This window comes from Juglans microcarpa x Juglans regia, chromosome 7S, assembly GCF_004785595.1.
Source record: "Juglans microcarpa x Juglans regia isolate MS1-56 chromosome 7S, Jm3101_v1.0, whole genome shotgun sequence".
Taxonomy (NCBI): Eukaryota; Viridiplantae; Streptophyta; class Magnoliopsida; order Fagales; family Juglandaceae; genus Juglans; species Juglans microcarpa x Juglans regia.
The window spans coordinates 3,784,415-3,812,098 of NC_054607.1; the positions used below are offsets into that span (position 1 = coordinate 3,784,415).

General features: G+C 39.3%; 2 protein-coding genes across 2 annotated transcripts; both read right to left on the bottom strand.

Annotated features, from left to right (window-relative positions):
• LOC121241224 (zinc finger CCCH domain-containing protein 19-like) lies at nt 1-27,653 on the bottom strand. Its single transcript, XM_041138909.1, is given in 13 exon segments — nt 1-1,602; nt 17,253-18,008; nt 18,090-18,244; nt 19,406-19,476; nt 20,245-20,295; nt 20,374-20,433; nt 20,629-20,756; nt 20,854-21,478; nt 21,481-21,774; nt 23,404-23,591; nt 25,545-25,624; nt 25,735-27,156; nt 27,431-27,653. Coding segments are annotated over 12 exon segments (5,226 nt in total). The 5' UTR covers nt 27,078-27,156; nt 27,431-27,653; the 3' UTR covers nt 1-127.
• LOC121241225 (zinc finger CCCH domain-containing protein 19-like) lies at nt 15,550-16,790 on the bottom strand. The gene has a single exon (XM_041138910.1). The coding sequence runs from the start codon at nt 16,763-16,765 to the stop codon at nt 15,818-15,820; it is 948 nt and encodes a 315-aa protein (XP_040994844.1). The 5' UTR covers nt 16,766-16,790; the 3' UTR covers nt 15,550-15,817.
• Nucleotides 27,654-27,684: the final 31 nt, after the last annotated feature.

The window sequence follows — 27,684 nt, forward strand, 5'->3', positions numbered from 1 at the left end:
TTCTAAAATGCACTAATTCTATATAATATAAATCGAAACAAAAAGCTTATACAAGGCCGAAAACCTTTTTTTCATGAAAAATTACTGTACAGTAATTAACTGCTCTACTCATACAAAATCCTGAGACTCAAGTGTGCAGATAATCGCAAGAAGCTCCTTTCTTGCAATGCCCACTCTCATGGAACTTGCACACTCTTTGCCCCTTGAAAGGAGGCCTAGAACCCCCTCCCCCTCCACCAAATGAGGACTGTCTGTTCCAAGACTTACCACCACCATAACCAGAGTCTCCACCATGAGAACCTCTAACATTTTGGTTTGCTAGCATGTCTCCATTGTTGCCCGGATTCCCGGTGGGTGCAGCCCACCCAGGATTTGCATTTCCAGTAGGTGCTGGCCCTTGACCAGGAGCAACCCAACCGGGATTTCCGTTTCCCATTGGTAGCCCTTGACTGGCAGAGACCCAACTGGGAACCGTTCCAGGTGCAACCCATCCTGCAGTTCCGTTTCCAGGTGCTGGTCCCTGACCGGAAGTACCCCAATTTAGGTTCGCATTTGCTGGAACAGGTCCTCCCCAGCCCATGTTGTGATTTCCTGGCACTGGACCCCAACCAGTATTTTGATTCTCTGGCCCTGGTCTTGTCCCGGAAGTTTGGTTCTCTCCAACACCTATGCCCCAAGTTAGGGTGGCTGGAGCCGGAGGCTGAATGTCTGATCGATTGCCTGGAACTGGATGTCTCCAAGGATTAGCTGGAGGCAGGCCCGAATAGCCTGCAGTGGGGTAAGTCCCCATTGGATTTCCTGTACTGAATGATGAAGCAGAATTATGGACAGATGGAGCATCACCCCAGTTTCCTTGAGCAAGTGGTTGCACAGGCGGAGTAGCAGGATTAATTGGTTCCACCTTCTGGGATGGAGCGCTTCCCCAGGCTTGGGATTCACTCCCAGGTAATGGGCTTGAAGAAGTCATATCAGGTTTCGGAACTAAACTAGACCCCCATCCTTGAGATTCAATAGGAGTAGGATTAGCCACAGACTGATTAAAATTTTGGAAATTAGTGCCATTATTCTTCATATTTACGTTGGGACTCATTGAAGCATCAGCCAAAACAGATTGTGGCACCGTCGATTGAGCATGCATTAAAAGGGCGTTTAAAGAGCCTAGTAGCATACTATTATCTGGCTTGGGTACGGGAACCACTGCAGGATTTGAACTTGCACCAGTATTTTCAGCACCTCGAACAGCACTCTCTAGGATAACGGCAGCACGAGGTTGCGTCACATTACCACCTGAGAATGGACTGGCTTCCCTAATGGAAACAGATGACTGCAGAGAATTTTGCAACCGCTTATTTTCAAAAGACTGCCCCTTTGTCACCTCCGTGGTAATTTGTAGTGGAGTAGGTGAAGGAAGGTTCGATGAATCCTTTTGGGGGTTGGGACCCCACCCATCCGAAGAAATATTTGGGACCTCAACCGACATAGCATGCTTGCCTGCAGGACTGATTTCATTTTGAGATCTCCAACTCCCTCCTACAGATTGGCCTGAAGAACCTCCGGTACTAGAATGTTGATTCAGAGCTCCACGATTCTCATCAAATTTTGATCTTTCACCAACTTGACCTTCCAGACCTTGTTGTAAGGGTGTTCCATGAGGTTTCCCAGAATATGAGGATGATATATTTGAATTCTGCACCACTTGAGCCTTTGGAAAACTGTGATCCACTAATGGTAGGTCTTTCTGGAACTTTCCAGCCAATGCATCAGTCAAAAGTAGAGAATCATTTTGTTTTTCACTGGTTCTCCAAATCTTCAGATTAGCAGGAAAATATCCAGTGTTGTTCCATTTACGCAACTGCACCATGGAAAATGGTCCCTGGACTTTTCCGGATGGATCCTGATAATGCCACATTTTTTCTGTTTCATTGATTGTGGCAGCAGATTGAGCCACTGCAGTAGAGTGAGATGCTACTGCAATTTCTGACACAGCAAGATTTGTTTCAGACTTTGTCACAGAGTGGACTGTAAAAGTGCCATGTCCTGAAGTTTCAGCGCTTCTTTGCTTCTCCCAACTTCTTGCTTGCTGTGTTTCTGTGTCTCTTCCTTGATTCCGTTCATTCACTATGTCTCTAGCACTAGTATCATCATCTCCTTTATAAGAGAACCCTTTACTAGATATATTCCTGCTTAATTCTCTACTCGCGTCAGAATAGTTCCTAGTCCCACCCCAGGAATCACTAAAAGCGGAACCTCCTGTTTGCGGAGAAACTGATTCACTTGCCCTCCGGCCAAAGCCAGTACCTCTTGGTCTTATGTAAGTTTCTGCATGCACTAGAAACAAAGTCACTCAGTAATTGATAAATAAAAATGAAACAAAAAGAAGAAAAACTTAGAGCTGAAATGGACCTTGTCTCTTATCGTATCTTTCACCTTCATCTTCTTCCGATTCATAACTAGGATCCATGTTTGGGTCAGCGTGTATTTCTGGAAATTCATCCAGTCTACGCTGGCGCTCCTCAGGTGTCTTCAGAATTTGCAACTTCTCTACGCATTCTCTGAGCGTAAAAGGAGTCAAGGATTTCTTGTAGACTAACTCTGTATTTTCAAAATTGTGGCTCAAGATTTGCCTTAATTCAAACTAGAGCGCACGTAAATTTGGTTCAACTTAAGGCCTGGTTTGGATAGCAAGATACTCTTATCTAATCTCATTTCATCTCAATATTCAAACACCACAAACACAAGCACGTTACAATTTCAAATATTCAACTTTTTCATTTAATCATTATCTAATCATTACAACTTTCTCAAACTTCCAAATAAAACACAAAAAATAATTCAACTTTTTCAAATCCTAAAACAAAAATTATATTAAAAAATTCTACTCTAACAAGATTTTAACTTTATAATATTTTTATTAATTTTTTCTCTCCTTTCCCAAAACCCTATAAATACCTTAACTTAATCCATTTCACTACCATTCATAGATCATTTCATCTCATCTCACTATCCAAACGAGGCAGATAGTGAAATAAATTCTTCTTTTTTCTGATAAAAAAATTGTGGAAATAGAAACTAACAAAAAGCAACAATAACCATAACCCTCAAGCCACACTTCCCTGCCTGTTAGAAACTGAAAAAACCAGATAAAAGCGACCCAACTGCATATACAATAACAGGATAAAAAAAAAGTCTTGAAGAGTAAAGGATATTCCTTCCTACGCCCTTTTTCACTTGCTCGATCACGGAGATGACTAAGTCGCACTATCTCTGCTTCCAGCCACTGTATTAGAACAGAGAGCATAATGCATCAGACAGGGAGAAAAAAAAAGAAAAAAAACGAGGTGGGGCACAAGATGCTATCTAATATTCCATGCAATAAAACGAAACCAAACATGAAGACATATTATGTGGGAAAGTACAAGAAATCTATTCAATTCACACTAGAAGCAGCTCGCACAATGAATAGAGCTTAAGTATAATTATCTCTCAAGAGTTAAAATTAAAATTTTAAAGTAAAAATCTTGTTGATGAATTAGGAAGTTAGATGGGAAGGTGTCAGGAAATCTTTGAATAACTTTTTATGTTCTATAATCTCCAACGTGCGAGAGTTTTGCAAAACATCACTAAGACTTAATTCTGACTTTGCCAATACAAACCTAGGATGGTGACGGGGCTTGGGACAGCAAATTCCAACCAGCCACAGCCTTCTCCTATTTGAAGGATATCTGCAACCTAGTATACATCTCCTACCAGTAGTATCAGTCCTGGATAGGTTAATTTGATCCAAACATGACTAGACAAGTTCCGCGAATGATCTTAGGATCAAAGAACATCATCTCCTCTCATATCAAGATGTGGAGGATGAGATCTTTTTCAACCTATCCTCTAAAAACAAATTACCAATTAATGTTTTTCTAAAATGTTTCTTGCAGATTATTTCTCCCATCTGTCAATACAACAAACATATTCAAAAAACCTATTCATAGTTCTAAAATATAGAGCATAGACATACACGCAGCAAAAATCAATAGCAATGACAATTGAAAGAAAGAATCTTACATCTTTGACCCTGACCTCCTGAAGTACCATTGCTTTCTCCTGAATATCTCCCTACAAACGACCATATTTCTCAGTAAATGGACAGTTTAGATGCTTAATGTTTAAAAAAAAAAAAAAAACAACGTTGCAGATAGGTAGGGCATAATAATCACCACAGTCAGCCGGTTGATAAGTCCACACTTTATGCTTTGTCGTAGTCGCTTGCATTCATCCTAGAGACGAAAAGAAGAAATGAATAGATATTTAAATGAATCCACAAAACAAGTGGGCAGAAATCTTCAACCCAAATGTTATATCAATTGATACGACTTGAATCACCTCGGTGAACTCTTGATTTGAGATTATATCAATTGATACGATCTCTGTCTTGTTTAAATTTAATATTTCTAGCAAGATATCTGTCATCTTTTTACCAACTTTATAGGGCTCAGCAGCTTTGCATGTACCTGTCACAAAACCATTAAGAAACTTTATGATCTTGCAAGACTTATTCCCAATACACTCAGATCAACAAGGCACAACAAAATTTATCTAAATACTTACCTACAACTTGGACCAGCCTATACAAATCTTGCTTTTGACCACTACCAGAAATCCTTATTCTCACAAAAGAACCAACAACTTTGTCATGTAACATTTCCATATCTTCTATAAGTTCCTCCACTAAATTACGTCTTAAGAAAATTAGATTAATGTTGTGAATATCAATGGCTGCATAGTCGTCAAGATTTGATTGAGGTCCTCTCTCATCACCCTTCTTACGAGTTTTACGTTTCTTATCTCTACCAGTCTTTACAAGGGCATCAGAGATCCCAGCATTCTCCAACTGACTAGATTCAGTATCAACTACACTTCCTTGAACATCATCAGCCTGAGAATCCTCTTTTATAAGAAAATGGGATTCAAGAAGCTTTAACATTTCAAAATGCCCCACACGTGGTTTCCCAAACAGACTCTGAAGCCTTGAATCACAAATTATTTGACTTTTACGGCGAGGATCTCGAAGTTTGTTTCTCTTTATGTACTCTAGCAAGAGAGCCTGCACATCAAACTGAGACAAAACAGATCTGTCACCATTTTTCATGTGCATAACAAATGCCAAGAGGTCTTTTGATGCCCATTCAGCATTTCCATCTGCGGAAGGACCTTCAGCACGAGCTGCTCTTGCTGGAGCTGGTGAATCAGTTTCCTTGGATCGGGGCTTCAACCTTTTCTTGGCCCTCCTTTTAGAGCTACTTATTTCTACATTACCAGAGGAACTGTCTGAATCTGACCCCTCATCATTATTAGCGTCATAAAGTTCATCAGGAGATTCCTGTTTACCAGCAAATCCATCAGACTCTTTCCACGGATTTTTAGCTTGATTGAGTTCTTCTAAAGTCAGGGACAGCTTCTCTTTTAAATCGATATAGTATTCCTTGAAAAGATACTCCCAACTACTTTTGTCATCAAAATCTACTTGACCCTGCATCAACATAAACAAGGGAGTAAAGAGAGAATCAGAATGCTAATAGCCAATACATATTGGAATAATGTAGCAACCCAAGGAAGGCCCAAGCCACATCTAGGCCCATACGTCAATAGGACTAGTCAAGGTTACATTTGGAATACCTTGGAATTCATTATTACGGGTTTGAGCTTCTCCCTCACAAACAATGTGGGATTCCATTCACCACTTTTCCAAGAAAAAAAATAATCCCAGGGTATTGCATATAAACATAAAAGAACCAAAACACACACTAAGCAGATAAAAACAGCAGGCTGGGTGGGGTAAGCCTACATGCAATGGCATATTTCACAAAAAGCTTAGTAATTAATGGGGGGAAATGAGGGCAAAAACGACAGTAAAATAAAACTTTTTGTAACTGACGGTATTAATTTTAGCTGGGAAACTCATTATAGCATTTTTTCATGAATGTGCGAAGGATGGGACAATATCCATTCAGGACAGACTAACACTTGAGAATGAGCCTAGAGATTCCTAGGCATCAGTCCATTCAACCTAAGATCTTTCATCCGCTATTCACCTCTAAAATCATTCCCTGCATCATCTCTATCATATCATTTTCCACTACCTCTAACGATATTTTTTCATCTAACCCATTCTCCCCCCTAATTGAATCAAATCACTATCTATGAAGGGCATTCCTTGGTCTTTCGCAGCCAAAAGAAAACCATTATATGTGACTTATCTTTTCATCAACATATGCCACCCCTAGCTTTCAGTCACTTTCCTAGGAGAAGAGCAGTCAAGCTTGCAAAGAAACATCCCTTGTTTCTTAAGAAGAGATGGGACCCTCAGTCCCAAACCATTTATTCCTTCCAGTTATCGGATAAAGAATCCATACCTTGGCTACTGCAAAAGGCCAAACTTCAGATCAATGGACTCGACGTACCATTCAATTTTACAGCTTACAATGCTTTAATGGTCAGCTTATGCACTAACCCAAAAAGTTACACACATGCAGTGCAGCTAGAGCAACACTACCCGAAGTGAATGCAGAATTAGTAGCAATACACAACAGCATTCACATTTAATCGACAGACCTAGCAAGGTCTCCAATTAATAAAGAGAAAATGGAATAAAAAAGAATGCACAATAATTGAACCATAAAGATGGATAAATTATGAGGCCTTTTAATACACTTCAGTTCCCAACCATTTCACATACATAATTTAAACTGCATCTACATTGTTCATTATTCACAACATCATTCACAACACTAACAAGGAGAATGATCCATCCAAGGAAAAGCACAAGCAAAGAACCAAAAAGAAAAAAAAAAAAAAAAGGAAAATACTGATAAAAAAGATAGCCGACTAAAAAAAAAGCATAAAACACATACCATATCCTGGTTTCCTTGCAGATTGTGTTCGATTAACATGACCGTTTTCATACATGGTGCACAGAAGCCCTTGTTTCTTCTCACACATAAGATAACTGCATCTCTGATGCATGCCTTACACAAGGAAAATGTACACGTATAACACATATAGTAGGCATTCTTCTCACAGTTGCTACACAGGTGCCAACCTAAAATCCATAACATAGTAATGCTTTAATTAGATAGAGTTAACAGTTTGGAATCCAACAGGTAATAGTAACTAAACATAACTTATAAAAAATAGTAACTTAACAAAAACAGATAACGAAAACTAAAGGTCATATGATAGTCTCATGATTCTTGAAAATATAAAGATCAACATTTACACATGATGCTATGAATATATTGAGTTGGAGTTAGCCAATGGAAAAAGAAATGCAACCACAAGAATTTTTTGATAATTAATAAGAGAAATTTTATTCCAAGTAAATAGGTATAGCCCAAGTACACAAGATGAATACAAATGAGAACACCTAGAGCATCCACATTGGTCTATGCATATGCATATGCATAGTCATATTTGCATAATATGAGCCTAAATTCATCTACATTGGCTTATGCATATCCATATATTTAGCTAGCTATGAACAGTATTTATCTAAATTTGAAGAGCTACTATTCACTCCACAAAACATATTTTAATCATTATTTATCTCTCCTCCCACTCTCTCTCTCACAATCCTTTCCTCTTTTCCCTCCTTCAACAAGACAACAAACTTTCACCTGCACATTCATTTTATTATTATAATATTTTTTTTTTCATTTTATTATATTTTTAATATAATATATAAAAAAATTATATTTTTTATTATTGCATTTGTATTATTAATGTCAAATGTATATAGTGGATGCTAATTGCAAAATATGTATATAAAAAAATTGATTTTAGAAAAAAATTAATAATAATAATAATAATAAAATAATTTTGTCTCAAATATGCATAAACCAATGTGGAAGTTTTGCTTGAATGGCAAAATGGATATGCAAAAGAGGTGATTTTGCATATGCATATGCATATGCATATACCAATGCTAATGCTCAAGCTAAAACAGAATACAACTAAAGCAAAACATTACAATCATTCCCATTCCTTACAAGATTCTTTACCCAAAAACTTAAAAGTACTAAGGAAAAACTCCCTTAAGTTCCCCTAAAGAACGTTCACAATTTTCAAAGCACCTCCCATTCCCTCCAACCATAAACACCAAAGCAAGCACAAAGGGATCATCTTCAACACTGCAGTGCTGTTACTTCTCCCCACAATACCTTGCCAGCATGCAAAGAAATCTACCACACGCATAGGCATCACCCAAAAAATGCCAACCCTTGCAAAACTATCATTCCACAAAGAAGTCGCCGCCTCACAATGAAGAAAAAGATGATCAATAGATTTACCATCCTTCTTACACATAAAACACCAATCAACCACCGGTAAGCCTCTCTTCCTCAAGTTGTCTGTGGTTAAAATTTTCCCAAGAGACACCAGCCAACACAAGAAAGCAACCTTACTAGGCACCTTGGCTCTCCAAATACTCTTCTAGGGAAAAGCTTTGACCCCATGACAGGTTAACACCTTGTAAAAAGAACTTGCTGAAAATCTGGAATTAACTATATGCACCCACTGAAGACTATCCTCCCTGTTCTGATCAAGCTTCATCTCATATAATCTTCCAAATAAATCAGAAACTTCACTTATCAAAAAAATCCTGTACATCTCTAGTGAATTCCACAGTCCAGTGAATCAAATTGTTAGAAAAGTACTGCAGCCCCTTTATCTCTAGCAATCCTAAAAAGCTTAGGGTAAACATCCTTACGAGGTGAATTCCCACACCAAATGTCAAGCCAAAAATAGATCTTTGCCCCATCCCCCACCTTGAATTTAAGACTAATTAGTTTTTTGTTTGCAGATACGCACACGTACGTATATAGAAAGTCTACATATCTATATGCTTGCTTACTGAGTCCCCCCCCCCCCCCCCCCCCCCCCCCCCCCCCCCCCCCCCCCCCCCCCCCCCAAACACAACACACCAACACACACGTAGAAAACCCTTGTTCCACCCATGTCTTTGGTGGTAATTTCATAAAGTGCTTCATTCAAAAGAGGGATTTACATACAAAATCCTAGACCAAAGGAAACGGAATAACTAAACGTACCGTAAAGATACAAACACAAAATTCTACTGTAGAATTTCAATGGAAAGAAAGAGGACTAATAAAACTTAGTGTACTAAATTTTTTTTTTATAGGTAAAAGGAAATTTTATTGAAATAAAAATAGAAACAGAGTACCCTAGGAGTATACAATCAGATCATGAAGCCTAATTACATCTAGGTACTAGTGAGAGATACAAGCAGGTCATGAAAATTATCCGTCTTACAAGTAATGGCCGAAGCCAAAGAAAATAAAGTATTGTAAAAGAATCGCTTCAGCTCCTCCAAAGAACACTCCATGTCTTCAAAGCACCTCTTATTCCTCTCTAGCCACAAGCACCACATAATGCAATGAGGAATCATCCTCCACACGGCAGCTATACGTGAATTCCCCCTAATTCCTGACCAACACCCCATAATATCTCTAACTGTTCTAGGCATAGCCCAAGCCAACCCTGTCCTGTTAAGGATCTCATTCCATAAACACCTTAACACCTCACAATGTAACATAAGATGATCCACTGATTCCCCATCACTCTTGCACAAGAAGCACCAATCTACTATGATAAGACCACGTTTTCTCAAATTATCCGACGTGAGGATCCACCCATGAAATGTACTAAATTAGATGCACATTTATCAAAAACTCAGTAAGAGATTAGGTTTCTTGCTAGGTTCTTGATGGTTCCTTGTATGGGGTTCATGTTTACAGACTTCGGGAGTGTTTAGCCTATCCAAGATAAAGCCGAAGTGAAATAAACGAGAAAATAAAAGATAAGGCCTAGGAAGCCACCCCCAGCTTTCCAAGCAATCACATTTAGGTTTTTTAGAAACCCCAGCTTGGTTGTAATCACACTAACGAAGGAGAAGGCACATCACACCCTTGTAACACTAAGAAATATGCTGCTAGAATTTTATCCAACTCATTCTATCTGACAGACTGATTACCCAAAAAATCCTCATAAAACATTAATATAGGCAGCTCCCAATACTTTTGCTAGACTAGAAAGTAAAAACAAAAAATAAGACGCATGGGCCTCAGGTACAGCCCATTCCCACAAGCCAAAAAATCAGACTCATGGGCCTCAGTTTTTTTTTTTTCCCCCTTCTGCAGTCCTTAACTCTTTCCACACCTTCAAACTTAGCATAGCTGATGAAATCCAAATTTTCTAGTAGCCAAAAATGACCTTCACACAATCAAGAAATTAACAACCCAAGTTATCACAAGAAAGAGGAATAATTCACAGGCAAATAACCAAGATGACAAGCTTGCAAAACTTAAAACAGTGTGTTGGTTAATGATTGTAGATTGAACTTCTAGTCCATCTCCCCAGTCCACTCCTGGCTCTTGTGTACATCAACCATTTGAAAAAGAAAAAGAAAGAATAACGTACATCCAAACCAGGAAGAGTACTAAAGATGGGTAGGTTTTAATGTTCTCAATTTCCGTATGATGCTGGGAAAAAAGAACATAAAGATCAGATGAAGTGCATAAACTAGACTGCAAGAACAAAGAATAATGTCTATAGCATAAAACAAACAATACTATTTTTATCATCAAAGTTCTACAGTTACAGCTAAGGTTCATCTGAGTCTAGAGTTCATTGCTTTAAAGGTCACATCAGATGTACACCATCAATTACCAAAACCTTAACAGCACCAACTCAAAGTAAGAGAGAGAGAGAGAGAGAGAGAGAGAATCAAAGGCCAAAAACAGCAACATACCGCAATTCCATCGACCCTTAGCTCGAAAGAACGCCTCGTCGCGATTAACACAAGAAGGATGGTACGCCTTAGGGCATCCCCTAATAATTTTGAAAAGACAAATTTAATTGAATTATTAACAAACTTCGATGAAGAAGCAAAATACTGGCATGAAAAACCTCACAAAGAAAATGATAATAGTAATCACACCTGCGATCACAAAGCACCAGATCACCCCCATCAAAGCAAATGAAACAAACATCCTCTTCAATCTTCTTCCTTGCTAGGACTCTCACAGGGGCCCGAGAATTCCTGCCACGCTTTCTCTTCCCTCCACCACTACCCCCACTCGCTTCCACCACCTCTATCTCCTCTGTCACATCCATTTCATCCACACCCTCTGTGATTTCCTCTTCCATTTGTGCCACCTCTACCGCTTCTGAATCCTCTGCTTCCATTGCCTTCTCTTTCTCTGCCAAGTCCTCCCCTGCCTCCACAATCTCATCTTCCAATTCAGCTGCATTTGCTACATCTACAACTTCTTTCATTCCATCTACATCGCCACCAAAATCTGTATCCACCACTAAGCCAGCCAAAACCATCTCCTCAGCCACTGGAGCTGCCAAATCCATCATCTTAGCCACTGGACCTGTCAAATCCGTCATCTTAGCCACTGGACCTGTCAAATCCGTCTCCTCAGCCAATGGGTCTGTTAAGTTCGTTTCCTCAGGCACTGGGCATGAAAAATCCACATTCTCTGCTACTTGATCATCCAAATTTGTATCCTCCATCGATTCTGGCAAGTCAGCCCCACCCTCCGTCTCTACTGCCTCCCTTGTTTCCACCAAGTCAGGCCCATCCCCCTCTGCAACCTCTCTCAATTCCATCTCCTCAACCAATGGGCCTCTAAAATCCCTTTCTTCAGTTACTGGGCCTGACAAATCCACATTCTCTGCCACTTGACCATCAAAATTCGTCTCCTCTGTCACTTCTACCAAGTCAGCCCCACCCTCCATCTCTGCAGCCTCCCTCGTCTCCGCCAAGTGAGGCTCATCCTCCTCTACAACCTTTCCCAAATCAGCCCCATCCGTCTCCTCAGCCAATGGGTCTGTAAAATCTGTTTCCTCAGGCACTGGGCCTGAAAAATCCACATTCTCTGCTACTCGATCATCCAAATTTGTATCCTCCATCGGTTCTGGCAAATCATCCCCACCCTTTGTCACTGCTGCCTCCCTTATTTCCACCAAATCAGGCCAATCCTCCTCTGCAACCTCTCTCAATTCCATCTCCTTAACCAATGGGCCTGTAAAATCCATTTCTTCAGTTACTGGGCCTGACAAATCCACATTCTCAGCTACTCGGCCATCAAAATTCGTCTCCTCTCTCACTTCTACCAAGTTGGTCCCACCCTCAATCTCTACAGCCTCCCTCGTCTCCACCAAAGGAGGCTCATCTTCCTCTACAACCTTTGCCAAGTCAGCCCCATCCTCCCGTGCAAGCTTTTTCATCTTCACCAAGTCAGCCATGTCTTCCTTCTCAGCAACCTCTGAAACTTCCACCAAGTGAGCCACATTGTCCTCTGCCGCAATCTTCGGTAATTCCACCAACTCAGTCACATCATCTTTCTCTGCAGCCTCTGTCGTTTCTGCCAAATCGAACACACAGTCCTCCTCTGTTTCAACCAATTCGGCCACATCCTCTTTCTCTGCAGCATCTGACGTTTCTGCCAAATCTGAAACATCCTCCTTCTCTACAACCTCCGTCATTTTCACCGAGTCAGGCACATCCTTCCCCTCCACCAAGTCAGCTGCATCATCCTTCTCTGCAACCTCCATCATGACCGCCAAGTGAGAATCACCCTTTTCCTCCACCACGTAAGGCACATCATTGGCTGCATCAACCACATCTGCCAAGCCCGTCTTCTCGGTTTCATCAGCTAAGTGTCCAATGGAACCTGCCTCCTCGGCCACTTCCGTCTCCTGCACGGCACCAGCTGTCCCCTGAGTCATGTCACCCATCTCCTGCTCAACTCCAACTGGCAAGCATATCTTTCTATCCGTTCTGCACTTTTATTCTTTTCCCAACAGCATCAAAAACCCTGTTTTTCTTTCAAATTAGCGTCCCCACAAAAAATTGTTACCTCCAGATTCAACAAATAGAATAGAATAACACGAACCCAGATTCGAAATCACACGGGAATGCAACATCATTTGGGCTTTTTTTGCCGGCCGGGGGGGGGGGGGGGGTGAATCAAAACCGAGGAAACCAATTATTGAAAAAAAAAAAAACCATACAAATGCGAATACATAAACAAAAATATTTAAAAAATAAAAGAAAACAACAAATTAGCCCTAACCCTAAATAATGAACCTGAAAGAATTAGGAGATGAGGGGAACGAACCTGATGTAGCGGTCCTTCTTAACGCAGCTGCTGCTGCTGCTGCTTCTTCGAGAGCGGGGAGGGTAAATAAAGACGCACGAACACAAAACGGTAAGTTTACGTGAAAAAGTGTGAGGTTTTGGGGCAGAGCCCGATCGAGCGAGCAATCGCTAACCGTGGGTTTGTCAAATTACCGCCATAGCCCCACAATTACCCTTAATTTATAAAATGAATAAATATAGATAGAAGCATTGTTGGGAATAATTATTTTGTACACATGATCTAGTATCATCTAGATCACACATCTCTTAAATCTAAAATAAAAAAGTAGAGAACTGAAAGCAGTCATGTAGTGAGTGCAAAGTATGTACTGCTACAATAATTTTTCTTTAGCATTACTCAAAATACAGAAACGCTCAGTATCTCTAAATATTTAAGATAGAATTATTTTATTTTTAAGTCACACGTTGAAATTGTAAAATTTGATATATAAAATTTTAATTTTAAAAATTATTTTTTAAATCTTATTATACTGTCCTCTATGCTGTAGAGGTCTTATATTACTCTTCATTTGAGTGCAAAAATAAATAAATAAATAATTATTACTTATTTTCTTTATCCCCTCTTTTTTTAGAGAAATGTTACATACATAAAGAGAATACATAAAAATAAACTTATAAATTAACGTGACTTCATGTGATCCGTTAGATCTATTTTATAATAAAAGTAATTTTATAATATAACGTATTGTATTAAGTCATATCAGTTCGTATGTTTATTTTTGTATAATTTTTTTATAATTAAAGTATTTCTCCTTTCTTTATAATCATTGCATTTACGATTTCATTTATAAAACATTATCAAATTGTAATATTATTAGAATATTGTATTCTAATAAAAAGAAAAATACTCATGATAAAAATTTTATAAAACCTAAAAAATGAAGAAATTTCATAAAATATAAGATGAATAATGTTTTTCATCTTTTGTTTTTTTTTTAACTTTTCTATTTGGGCTATTTTTTTCGTTTGATAGGAAAAAGACATTGCAATCGTATTAATATATGAGAGAACAATTAATGAAAAAATCGAAAGATCTAAGAAATATTTATAATGAATAAAGAAAAAATATTTAAATTATATAAAAAATAAATACATAAACTGATGTAAAAATTTAGATGATGCGTTGAGAATATGATAAAGTAGATCTAACAGATCTCATAAAATTAAGTCAGTTTGTAAGTTTACTTTGGTGTAGTCTTTTTATGTCTGCAACAATTCTCGAGAATGTATAATTTTGAAGAATTGGATTCTATTTAGCCATGCAAAGGAAATATATATTGTATAGCTTATTGGGCATTGGATATTTGGGAACAAAATCTCGACTCCTTCTAAAGGATTTTTCAAAAGTGCACAGGCTCTCAGTAAAGGATTTTTCAAAAGTGCGCAATGGGCCACACCCACTTGGCTGAAGACTTAAGTTGTATTTGGGCAGTGAGGTATTCAGTGAATCTATTGGCATCCTGCAATTCTTATACAATACAGAAGAGAAAAAGGGCAAGAAGAACATTGGACAGGATAGAAAAGACAAGCATGAGATTCAAAGGAGATTCTATGGCTGCGTTTATGGTGGAGGAGATGCATCTGTTGATTGGAGCGGCACCTGCAAATCTAATTAGCATGATGGTCTCTAGGAGTGTGTTGCGAACTGAAACTGAAATATTTAAGAAGTTACATGATTGGACATGCAAATTACTGGTTAAATGAAAAAAACTGATACGTCTACACAAGTTTTTTATAAAATGCAAGTTACATTTTGATTGGTAATGAGAATGTCAGTTTTAGCTCATCGAGGTGGAGGTGGAATTAGATTCTCTAGTTGTGGTACGATGGATGCAACTTGCAAGGACAAGGTTGTCGTTTATGGTTTCTTGGGGAGCTGTGGGATAAGATCATAAAGGTCAAACGAGATTTGTCTATCTCAAGCGACCATATGTTCCACAAGGTGAACCAAGTTGCTGATCATTTGGTAATGTTGGGAGGGAGACAGTTATATAGTTATTGGTCTGATATACCACGGCATGCACGAGGGGTAATAAAACCACACAGAATAGACCTATCATATTTTTGCCGTAAATAACTAGTCGATAGATAATAAGGTTTTATGGTTTGGGTTGAGATGCAACCTTAAGTAATTTGTGTCTGTATTCCTCCGCTATAAGTGAGATTGGAAAATGATAGCTAGCATACCATTTGGACAGTTTTCATTTCAGAAAATAAAAAAATTTGAAAAAAAAAATTAAAAATTAATTCTATAAATTTGGTCGAGTTTGGTTGTCAAAATAATATGGCTCCCTAGAAGCATCCATCCTCCATTGGATCGGAAAAGACATCTTGAAGCACCACAATACAATATTCCCTAGTATTTTACAAGGACTGAATCAGAAATAGCACCTCACAAACTGAAAGAAAGGAAAGCATCTATAACCAAGATGACTGATGCAGAATCCAGTGACATTCTATCCTGCACTAATTCTATATATAGAACACAACAAAAAGCTTATACAAGGTCAAAACCTCTTTTATGAAAAATTACTGTACAGTATTGACTGCTCTAATGACAAAATGTCAAAATTTAGAGACTCAAGTATGCAGATAATCGCAAGAAGCTCCTTTCTTGCAATGCCCACTCTCATGGAACTTGCACACCCTTTGCCCCTTGAAAGGAGGCCTAGAACCCCCTCCCCCTCCACCAAATGAGGACTGTCTGTTCCAAGATTTACCACCACCATAACCAGAGTCTCCACCATGAGAACCTCTAACATTTTGGTTTGTTATCATGTCTCCATTGTTGCCCGGATTCCCGGTGGGTCCAGCCCACCCAGGATTTGCATTTCCAGGAGGTGCTGGCCCTTGACCAGGAGCAACCCAACCAGGATTTGCATTTCCCATTGGTAGCCCTTGACTGGCAGAGACCCAACTGGGAACCGCAGTTCCAGGTGCAACCCATCCTGCAGTTCCATTTCCAGGTGCTGGTCCCTGACCGGAAGCACCCCAATTTAAGTTCACATTTGCTGGAACAGGTCCTCCCCAGCCCATGTTGTGATTTCCTGGCACTGGACCCCAACCAGTATTTTGATTCTCTGGCCCTGGTCTTGTCCCGGCAGTTTGGTTCTCTGCAACACCTATGCCCCAAGTTAGGGTGGCTGGAGCCGGAGGCTGAATGTTTGATTGATTACCCGGAACCGGATGTCTCCAAGGATTAGCTGGAGGCAAGCCCGAATAGCCTGCAGTGGGGTAAGTCCCCATTGGATTTCCTGTACTGAATGATGAGGCAGAATTATGGACAGATGGAGCATCGCCCCAGTTTCCTTGAGCAAGTGGTTGCACAGACGTAGTAGCAGGATTAATTGGTTCCACCTTCTGGGATGGAGCGCTTTCCCAGGCTTGGGATTTACTCCCAGGGAATTGGCTTGAAGAAGTCATATCAGGTTTCGGAACTAAACTAGACCCCCATCCTTGAGATTCAATAGGAGTAGGATTAGCCACAGACTGATTCAAATTTGGGAAATTAGTGCCAGTATTCTTCATATTTATGCTGGACTCATTGAAGCATCAGCCAAAGCAGACTGCGGCACCGTCGATTGAGCATGCATTAAAAGGGCATTTAAAGAGCCTAGTAGCATACTATTATCTGGCTTGGGTACAGGAACCACCACGGGATTTGAACTTGCACCAGTATTTTCTGCACCTTGAACAGCCCTCTCTAGGATAACTGCAGCAGGAGATTGCATCCCATTACCACCTGAGAATGAATTGGCTTCCCTAATGGAACCAGCTGTCTGAACAGAATTTTGCATCCGCTTACTTTCAAAAGGATGCCCCTTTGTCATCTCTGTGGTAGTTTGGAGTGGAGTAGGTGAAGGAAGGTTTGATGAATCCTTTTGGGAGTTGGGAACCCACCCATCCGAAGAAATATTAGGGACCTGAACCGACATTGCATGCTTGCCTGCAGGACTGATTTCATTTTGAGTCCTCCAACTTCCTCCTATAGATTGGCCAGAAGAACCTGCACTAGTATGTGAATTCAGAGCTCCACGATTCTCATCACAGTTTGATCTTTCACCAACTTGACCTTCCATGCCTTGCTGTAAGGGCGCTCCATGAGGTATCCCAGAATATGAGGATGATATATCCAAATTTTGCACCATTTGAGCCTTTGGAAAACTGTTATCCCCTAACAGGAGGTCTTTCTGAAACTTTCCAGCCAATGCATCAGTCAAAAGTAGAGAATCATTCTGCTTTTCACTGGCTCTCCAAATCTGCAGATTAGCAGGAAAATATCCAGTGTTGTTCCATTTACGCAACTGAACCATGGAAAATGGTCCCTGGACCTTTCCAGATGGATCCTGATAATGCCACATTTTTTCTGCTTCATTGATTGTGGCAGCAGATTGAGCCACCAAGGTAGTGTGAGATACTGCTGAAATTTCTGAGACAGCAGGATTTGTTTCAGACTTTGCCACCGATTGGATTGTAAAAGCACCAATTCCTGAAGTTTCAGCACCTCTTTGCTTCTCCCAACTGCTTGCTTGCTGTATTTCTCTGTCTCTTCCTTGATTCCGTTCATTCACTATGTCACCAGCACCAGTAGTATCATCTCCTTTATAAGAAAACCCTTTACTAGACATATTCCTGCTTAATTCTCTACTCGTGTCAGAATAGTTCCTAGTCCCACCCCAGGAATCACTAAAAGCAGGACCTCCTGTCTGCGGAGAAACTGATTCACTTGCCCTCCGGCCAAAGCCAGTACCTCTTGGTCTTATGTAAGTTTCTGCATGCACTAGAAAGAAAGTCACTCAGTAATTGATAAATAAAAATGAAACAAAAAGACAAACTTCGAGCTGAAATGGACCTTGTCTCTTATCGTATCTTTCACCTTCATCTTCTTCTGATTCATAACTTGGATCCATGTTTGGGTCAACATGTATTTCTGGAAATTCATCCAGTCTACGCTGGCGCTCCTCAGGTGTCTTGAGGAGTTGCAATTTCTCTACACATTCTCTGAGCGTGAAAGCAAGTCAAGGATTATTTGTAGACTACTCTGTGATACAACACAACGAAAATGCTGTAGATTTATTACAAACCACTTTTTCATGAGCAATCACTCTGCCAAAACAAATTACTTAAAAATGGGTCAGACTCAAATGCTAACAACTCATCGTAAGCCTTCCCACTAACCTCTAACCAAGTTCCTTATGTGCTACTGATTGAATTTACTGACTATATAAATGACTATCAAAATTGCGGCTCAAGATTTGCCTTTATTCAAGCCAGTGAACAAATAAATTTGGTTCAACAAAGAAGGTTTGATAAGAAAATTATATAACTACACAAGGTTCGCACATCCACTGTAAATTTTGCATGATCAAAGCCCCAAAACCCTGGCACAGGCCCGCCATTCCATGACTTGACAAGGTTCTTCCGAAGAAAAAAAATTCCGCTTTATAATAGTAGAAAAGCAACAGAATGGAACATTTTTTGTAGATAGCAACAGAATGAAACTAAAGGGAATAACTGGAACGATATGAAAAAAGCTATTTAAAAAAAATGAAAGTTACACACGGTACGAGGAAAATGAAATGAGCGCTCATGTGAAATGACATATAAGACCTTCACAATGGTCCACACCATGCATCTGTTCATCTACCAAAACCTAATGTATAAAAAATTACAAAGAATGTAACAGAGCAACAACACAACAATACTGACTTTACTTATGCAATCAAAGAGGAGAGAATCCATGTAGCCAGCCGAGATATTCGGCTCATCTAGCATTCTTTTAAAATAAAACTCTGAATATCTAAATCATCCTCCCTCTCCAACTTTTCTTTGGATCAGTAGCATAAAATTTTATTGCTTTGAAAAAAAAAACAAAAAATATAAAAACTAAGCCCACAGGACTTTTTAAAAAAAATAAATGAAATAGTTAATCATGCCTAGGTGTCCCTCTTGTATATGATCTGTGTACATGGGTAATGCCCATCATTCTCCTCAATAAGTTTCTTGTTTACCAGTCAAAAAAATAAAGGAAATAGAAACAAAAGGCAGCAATAACTATACTCAAGCCACACTTTCCTGCATGTTGGAAACTGAAAAAACCTAATAAAAGCAACCCTACATAACCAAAGACAGAAAGAAAACAAAAAGGTCTTGAAGAGTAAAGGATATTCCTTCCTACGCCCTTTTTCACTAGCTCGATCACGAAGATGACTGAGGCGCACTATCTCTGTTTCCAGCCACTGGATTAGGACAGAGAACATAACCCATCAGAGAGAGAGAGAGAGAGAGAGAGTATATCAGATGCTATCTACTATCCATGCAATTAAACAACATCAAATATGAAGAAATATAAACGTGGGGATGTAGCAATCTCGTAAACTCCTACAAGAAGCAACTCAAACAATGAATAGAGTTTTGAGTGTGAATAGAGTTTTGAGTATAATTATCTCTCAAGAGGCAAAGTTACTGAAGGAAAAATCATGTAGGATTAGGAACTTAAATGGGAAAACATCAGGAGGTCTTTGCAAAACTTTTTTCTGTTCTATAATATCAAACATAATAGAGTTTCGCAAAGGAACGTCACTAGGCCTTAATTCTCATTTCACCAATGCAAACCTAGGATGGTGATGAGGAAGGTTTGGGACAGAAGACTCCACCCAGCCACAACCTTTGCCTATTTGAAAAATATCTGCAACCAAGGTTACACCTCCTACCTGTTGTATCATCTCGGATAGGTTACTTTGATCCATACATGAGTACTGTTGGATAGACAGTTTCGCCAATGATCTTAGGACCTAATGATATCATCAGCTCTCATAGCAAGGTGTGCAGGATGAGATCTTTTTGAATCTACCCTCTCAAAAACATATTACCAGTTAATGTTTTTCTAAAACGTTTCTTGCAATACAACTAACATTTATAGAAAATCTACTAACAGTTCTATAATATTGAGCATAGACATACAAGCAGAAAAAATGAACGGCAAGGACAATTGACAAGAATCTTACATCTTTGACCCTGACCTCTTGAAGTGCCATTGCTTTCTCCTGAATATCTCCCTATGAACAACCATTTTTGTCAGCAAATCGATAGTTTAGATGATAAAACATAAAATTGGAGATGGGGCATATAATCACCACAGTCAGCCGGTTAATAAGTCCACACTTTATGCTTTGGCGCAGACGCTTGCATTCATCCTAGAGATGAAAAGAAGAAATGAATAGATCCTTTAGATATAAAAACTAAAAGCCAACATAAAACAAGTGTGCATAAATCTTCAACCAAAGTGTAAGTGCTACAAATTTGGACATAATTGACAACTATGACAATAACAATAATTGCATTAGCAAATAACAAGTACGAAATGTTCTATGTTGAATGACTTGAATCACCTCAGTGAACTCTTGATTTGAGATTATATCAATTGAAACGATCTCTATCTTGTTTAAATTTAATATTTCTAGCAAGATATCTGTCATCTTTTTACCAACTTTATAGGGCTCAGCAGCTTTGCATGTACCTGTCACAAAACCATTAAGAAACTTTATGATCTTGCGAGACTTATTCCCCATACACTCGGATCAATAAGGTGCAAGAAAATTTAACGAAATAATTACCTACAACTTGGACCAGCCTATACAAATCTTGCTTTTGACCACTACCAGAAATCCTTATTCTCACAAAAGAACCAACAACTTTGTCATGTAACATTTCCGTATCTTCAATTAGTTCTTCCACTAAATTACGTCTCAAGTAAATTAAATTAATGTTGTGAATATCAATGGCTGCATAGTCGTCAAGATTTGATTGGGGTCCCCTCTCATCACCCTTCTTACGAGTTTTACGTTTCTTATCTCTACCGGTCTTTACAAAGGCATCAGAGATCCCAACATTCTCCACCTGACTACCTTCAGTATCAACAACACTTCCTTGAAGCTCATCGGCCTGAGAATCCTCTTTTATAAGAAAGTGGGATTCAAGAAGCTTTAACATTTCAAAATGCCCCACACGTGGTTTCCCAAACAGACTCTGAAGCCTTGAATCACAAATTATTTGACTTTTGCGCCGGGGATCTCGGAGTTTGTTTCTCTTTATGTACTCTAGCAAGAGAGCCTGCACATCAAACTGAGACAAAATAGATCTGTCACCTTTTTTCATGTGCATAACAAAGTCCAAGAGTTCTTTTGATCCCCATTCAGCATTTTCATCCGTCGAAGGACCTTCAGCACCAGTTGCTCTAGCAAGGCTGGTGAATCAGTTTCCTTGGATCGGGGCTTCAACCGTTTCTTGGCCCTCCTTTTAGTGCTACTTTTTTCTGTATTACCAGGAGAACTGTCTGAATCTGACCCCTCATCATTATTAGCGTCATAAAGTTCATCAGGAGATTCCTGTCTAGCAGCAAATGCATCAGATTCTTTTGATGGATTTTTAGCTTGATTGAGTTCTTCTAAAGTCAGAGACAGCCTCTCTTTCAAATCTATCCAGTAATCCTTGAAAAGATACTCCCAACTACTTTTGTCATCAAAATCTACTTGACCCTGCATAAGCATAGAAAAGTCTTTTTTTGATAAGCAAGAAAGACAATTTTATTTCAAACGAACGAAATAGGCGAAGCCCATGCCAATACATAGTGGAATAAACGCAAAAGGAACAAAAGCACACACTATGCAGATATAAAGAGCAGGCCGGTGGGAGGGGTAAGACTACATTTAACTGTATGTTTCACAAAAATGATTGTAATTATGCGGGGGATCCCTCCCTTCTTCTTAGATAGGTTTAACTCTTGTATACCCCCTGTGTACCTGGGCTAAGCCTATTCTCATTAATATAATATAATCGTTTACCTATCAAAAAAAAAATTAAGTGGGGGAAATGAGGATAATCTCATGAAACAAATCCTTAAAAAACAGAAAAATGATCTCCATGCTTATTTAATGTCAACATAGACTTATACATGTCAATAAGGGATAAATACACTTTGTACCCTCAAACTACCAAGGGTTCTGCACTTTGCACCCCACACTATCAAAGCCAATACATTGCAACTTCATACTACCAAAAGCTGACCCTTTTCACCCGAGTTTGTGATGAAGAAAAGAAAAAATTAAGATCCTGATAGAAGTTGCAAAGTGTCAGTTTTTAGTAGTTTCAAAGTGCAATGTGTCTGTTTGGTAGTTTAGGGTGCAAAGTGTAAAACCCCTAGTACTTTAAAGATGTAAGGTGTAATTTTTCATACAATAAGTAGTAGTCTTTACTGATGTTTGAGCATTGGAGACTCAAACAAATGAACCCTTCTTTCTATAAGTCAATTTTGAAAGTACAAAGTAGCACAAACCAAGTATATAAGAAACATACAAAAGAAAGAACCCACTCAGGGAGAAGTTGAAGAACAAAAAGTCAAAAATTCTAGAAAGAGAACCGGTCTGAACTTTCATATAAAAGGTAGAATAACCTGAGTATTACAGAGTTAAGAATCGAATTATGCACTGCTCCAAAAAGTATTACACATGTAGTGCAGCTAGAGCAGCACTACCCGAGGTGAATGCACAAATAGCAACAGCAAAGAATGATCCATCCAAGGACAAGCAAGGTCTCATTTTTTTATAGATAAAATAAGATTTTATTGAATAGAAGAAAGTTGGTGGAAAAGCAAAGGCTCAACAATTGAACTATTTTTTTTTTTTATAAGTAAGAAGTTATATTAATCCACGTAAAAAGGCAATGCCTAAGTACACGGGAAGTGTACAAGAAAAAACCTAATTACAAACTACGCGCTATGGGAAGTAGCGTAAAAGTCATTAAAATTCCTCCCATTCAATACAATAGAAGAAGCCCAAAGCAACAAAGTGTGATAGAAAAAGGCCCTAAAACTATCCGGAGAGCGTTCCCTATTTTCAAAACATCGGCCATTTCTTTCATTCCATGTGCACCACATTAAAAATATGGATAAATTTTGAGGCCTTTAAATACACTTCAAACCCAACCATGTCACATATAATTTAAACTACATCTACATTGTTCATCATTCACATCACTAACAAGGAGAATGACACGTCCAAGGAAAAGCACATGCAAAGAACAGAAAAGAAAAACATAACAAAAAACAAAATAAGAAAAACAGACAGAAAAAAAAAATAGCAGAGAAAAAAAAGGCATAAAACACATACCATATCCTTGTTTCCTTGTAAATTGTGTTCGATCAACATGACCGTTTTCATGCATGTTGCACAGAAGCCCTTGTTTCTTCTCACACATAAGATAACTGCATCATTGATGCATGCCTTGCACAAGGAAAATGTACAAGTATAACACATATAGTAGGCATTCTTCTCACAGTTGCTACACAGGTGCCAACCTAAAATCCATTAACATAATAATGCTTCAATTAGATCAGGTTAAAAGTTGGGAATTTCAGTAGGTACTTGAAACTTAACAAAACTAACATATAAAAAAAAACAGTAACTTAACAAAAACAGATCATGAAAACTAAAGGTCATATGATAGCCTCATTTTTTTTTTTTTTTATAAGTAAGAATAGAGTTTTATTTATTGGAAAGATGCATAGCCCAAGTATACATGGATTACACCTAGCATCATCCAGGAACTAGAAATGGATACAAGCAAATTGTGAAAACTATCCCCATTACAATCAATGACCGAAGCCCAAGAAAAAAGAGTGTTGAAGAAGAATCTTTTCAGCTCATCAAGGAACTCTCCCGGTCTCATTCCTCTTCATCAAAAGGCACCACAAAACACAATGAGGAATCATTTTCCTAACCGCAGCAACGTGAATCTATTGAAAATATATAGATCAACATTTACACATGATGCTATGAATCTATTGAGTCAGGGTTAGGCAATGGATAAAGAAATGTAACCACAAGAATTACTGGCATGGTATTGTATACGTCCTGTGTACTTGGACTTTGCCTATTCTTGGGAATAAAGTTTCTTATTACTTATAAAAAAAAAAAAAAAGGAATTACTGGCATGGTATCGATTGCCTGACTTGGTGAAATGACAGCAAAGGTTTGATTTGTATGTGAGAATACAAGGCTTATTAATAAGGGCTTCTGTTATAAAAAAATAATAATAATAATAAGGGCTTCTAAAGTTTTCAAAGTCTCATATGTTGAAACTCAAACCTGTATGTCCAAAAAAAAAACAAACACCATACATCCCATTCCCGCAAGTATAAAATTAGTAAGTTACCCCTACTTCAGTCAAAATGAATTGAAACTGAATGAGAAGCAACCTAACCTAGATAAACAACAAATTAAGACACGATTCAACTTAGATTAGCTCGGCAAGGTCCCAAGAGAGCTCTCCATCATATGAAATATCCCAAACTAAAGCTTGAGCATTCGAACCAGGTTTTCCTCACTGCCTACAAGTCTTCAAAAGGGGCTGCCAGTGATGTTCCCCATTACCACCTCAATCCTGTAATTAGCTGAACAGCATAAGTGACAACATCTGTAAGTAGTAACCTTCGTTCATTACGGTTCAGGTAGTCAAAGACCCTAGTTGTCACCAGAAACAACTATGGGTCATTGGGTATGTTTGGTTAAGAGAAGTTTTGAGAATGTTAAAGAGAATTCTTTAGTGTTCTTTTTAGCTGTATTTTAAATTGAATTTTGTGAAGTAGATAAGAAAATTTGAACTTTTTTTTTTTTTTGTAAAATTGCTTTGGTTTGTGTTTTTTACTTTTCGGCTTTTTTGCTAAAATCTAGGCAAATGATTGGATGAAATGTTGAAGTAGAATTTTATTTTTTCTAGATTGAAAGATGTTTGGATAGAAGCTGAAAAAATTTTGAAATTTTTTATTAAGCGAACATAGCCTATACTTCATGCGAAAATAACCAACATGACGAGCTTTGCAAAACGTAAAACAGTGTGTTGGTCGAGGATTATCGACGGAACTTCTTGTCCAATGAGTCCATCACACCAGTCCACCACTGGCTGTTGTGTACATCAGCCTTTTGCAAAGAATAGCACGCATTCGAACCCAGATGAGTACTAAAGATGGGTAGTTTCTCATGTTCTCAATAATATGATGATTGGCAAAAAGAACATAAAGATCATATAAAGTGCAAAAACTAAACTGCAAGTACAGATAATAATGCCTATAGTAGAAGAACAAACAATGCTATTATTACCATCAAGGTTCTAGAGTTGCAGCTAAGGTTCATCTGAGTCTAGAGTTCAGTGCTTTAGAGGTCACATCAGATGTACACCATCACTTACCAAAACCTTAACAACACAAATTCAAAGTAAAAAAAGAGAATCAAAGGCCAAAACAGCAACATACCACAATTCCATCGACCCTTAGTCTGAAAGAATGCCTCATCACGATTAACACAAGAAGGATGGTACGCCTTAGGGCATCCCCTGATAATTCCCAAAATACCAATTTCACTGAATTAGTTACAAACCTTGGTGAGGAAGCAAAATACTGGTATGAAAAATATCACAAAGAAAAATGCCAATGGTAATCAGACCTGCGATCACAAAGCACCAGATCGCCCCCATCAAAGCAAATGAAACAAACATCCTCTTCCATCTTCTTCCTTGCTGGGACTCTAGCCATGGCCCGAGAATTCTTGCCACGCTTTCTCTTCCCTCCACTACTAACCCCACTTGCTTCCACCATCTCTATCTCCTCCATCACATCCATTTCCTCCCCAGCCTCCGAGGTCTCCTCTGCCCTTTCTACCACCTCTACTGCTTCCGAATCCTCTGCTTCCATGGCCTTCTCTGACAAGTCCTCCCCTGCCTCCACAATCTCATCTTCCACTTCAGTCGCATTTGCTTCGTCTACTGCTTCTTTCATCCCATCTACATGGCCACCAAAATCCATATCCACAACTGTGCCTGCCATAGCCATCTCCTCATCCACTAGAACTGCCAAATCCGCCACCTCAGCCACTGGACCTGTCAAATCTGTATCCTCAACCAACGGGCCCATAAAATCCGTTTCCCCAACTAACGGGCCTGACAAATCCACATTCTCTGCTACTCGACCATCCAAATTTGTCTCTTCCATTGCTTCTGCCAAGTCAGCCCCACCCACAATCTTTGCAGCCTCCCTAGGTCCATCATCCTCAGCAACCTCTGCCAATTTCATCTCCTCAACCAATGGGCCAGTTAGATCCATTTCCACAGCTGCTGGGCCTGATAAATCCACATTCTCTGCTACTTGACCATCCAAATTCGTCTCCCCCGTCACTTCTTCCAAGTCAGTCCCACCCCCTGTCTCTGCAGCCTCCCTCATCTCCACTATGTCAGCCCCATCCTCCTCTGCAATCTTTGTCATCTCCACCAAGTCAGCCACGTCCTCCTTCTCAGCAACCTCCGGCATTGCTGCCAAGTGAGCCACATCATCCTCCTCTACAACCTTGTGTGTTTCCACCAAGTCAGTCACTTCCTCTTTCTTTGCAGCCTCTGTCATTCCCGCCAAATCAGACATGTCATCCTCCGTGGCCCCCGTCATTTCCGTGGTTTCCACCAAAGCAACCACATCCTCTTTCACTGCAGCCTCTGACGTTTCTGCCAAATATGGCACATCCTCTTTCTCTACGACCTCTGTCATTTCAACCAAGTCAGCCACATCCTTATCCTCCGCCAACTCAGCTGCATCATCCTTCTCTGCAACCTCCATCACGACTGCCAAGTGAGACTCACCCTTTTCCACCACCACGTAAGGCACATCATTGGCTGCATCAGCAACATCCGCCAACCCCGTCTTCTCAGTTACATCAGCCAAATCTCCAATAGAACCTGCCTCGTCGGCCACTTCAGTCTCCTGCACGGCACCGGCCGTCTCCTGCGTCATGCCACCCATCTCCTGCTCAACTCCAACTAGCAAGCATATCTTTTTATTCGTTCTGCACTTTTATTTTTTTCCCAAGAGCATCAAAACCCTGTTTTTCTTTCAAATCAGCGCCCTCACAAAAATTGGTACTCCAGATTCAAAAAATAGAATAAAATAACACGAACCCAGATTCGAATCAAACGGGAATGCAACATCATTAGGTCTTGGTGGGGAAAATCAAAACTGAGCAAACCAATTATTGAAAAATACCATACAGATGCGAATACAAAAATAAAAATCTTTAAAAAAGAAAAGAAAAGAAAACAACAAATTAGCCCTAACCCTAAATATCGTAACTTAAAGAAAAATGAGATGGGAACGAACCTGATGCTAGTGGTATGTAGCGGTCCTGGTGCTGCTGCTGCTGCGAGAGCTTGGGGATAATAAAGACGTAGGAACACAAAACGGTAAGTTTACGTGAGCCTGTGAAAAAGTGTGAGATTTTGGGGGGGAGAGAGAGAGAGAGAGCCCGAGCAGTCGCTAAACGTGGATTTTGTCAACACAAGACCTCAGCCAACCAAGGCAAGTGCAAACGTGGTAAATCCACTCTCGTGACTGCCTACGTTAATGCTTGTCG

What these genes read in the sequence shown, in the direction of transcription:
- LOC121241225 (XM_041138910.1), bottom strand. Translation starts at nt 16,765, where the DNA reads ATGAAGAATACTGGCACTAATTTCCCAAATTTGAATCAGTCTGTGGCT.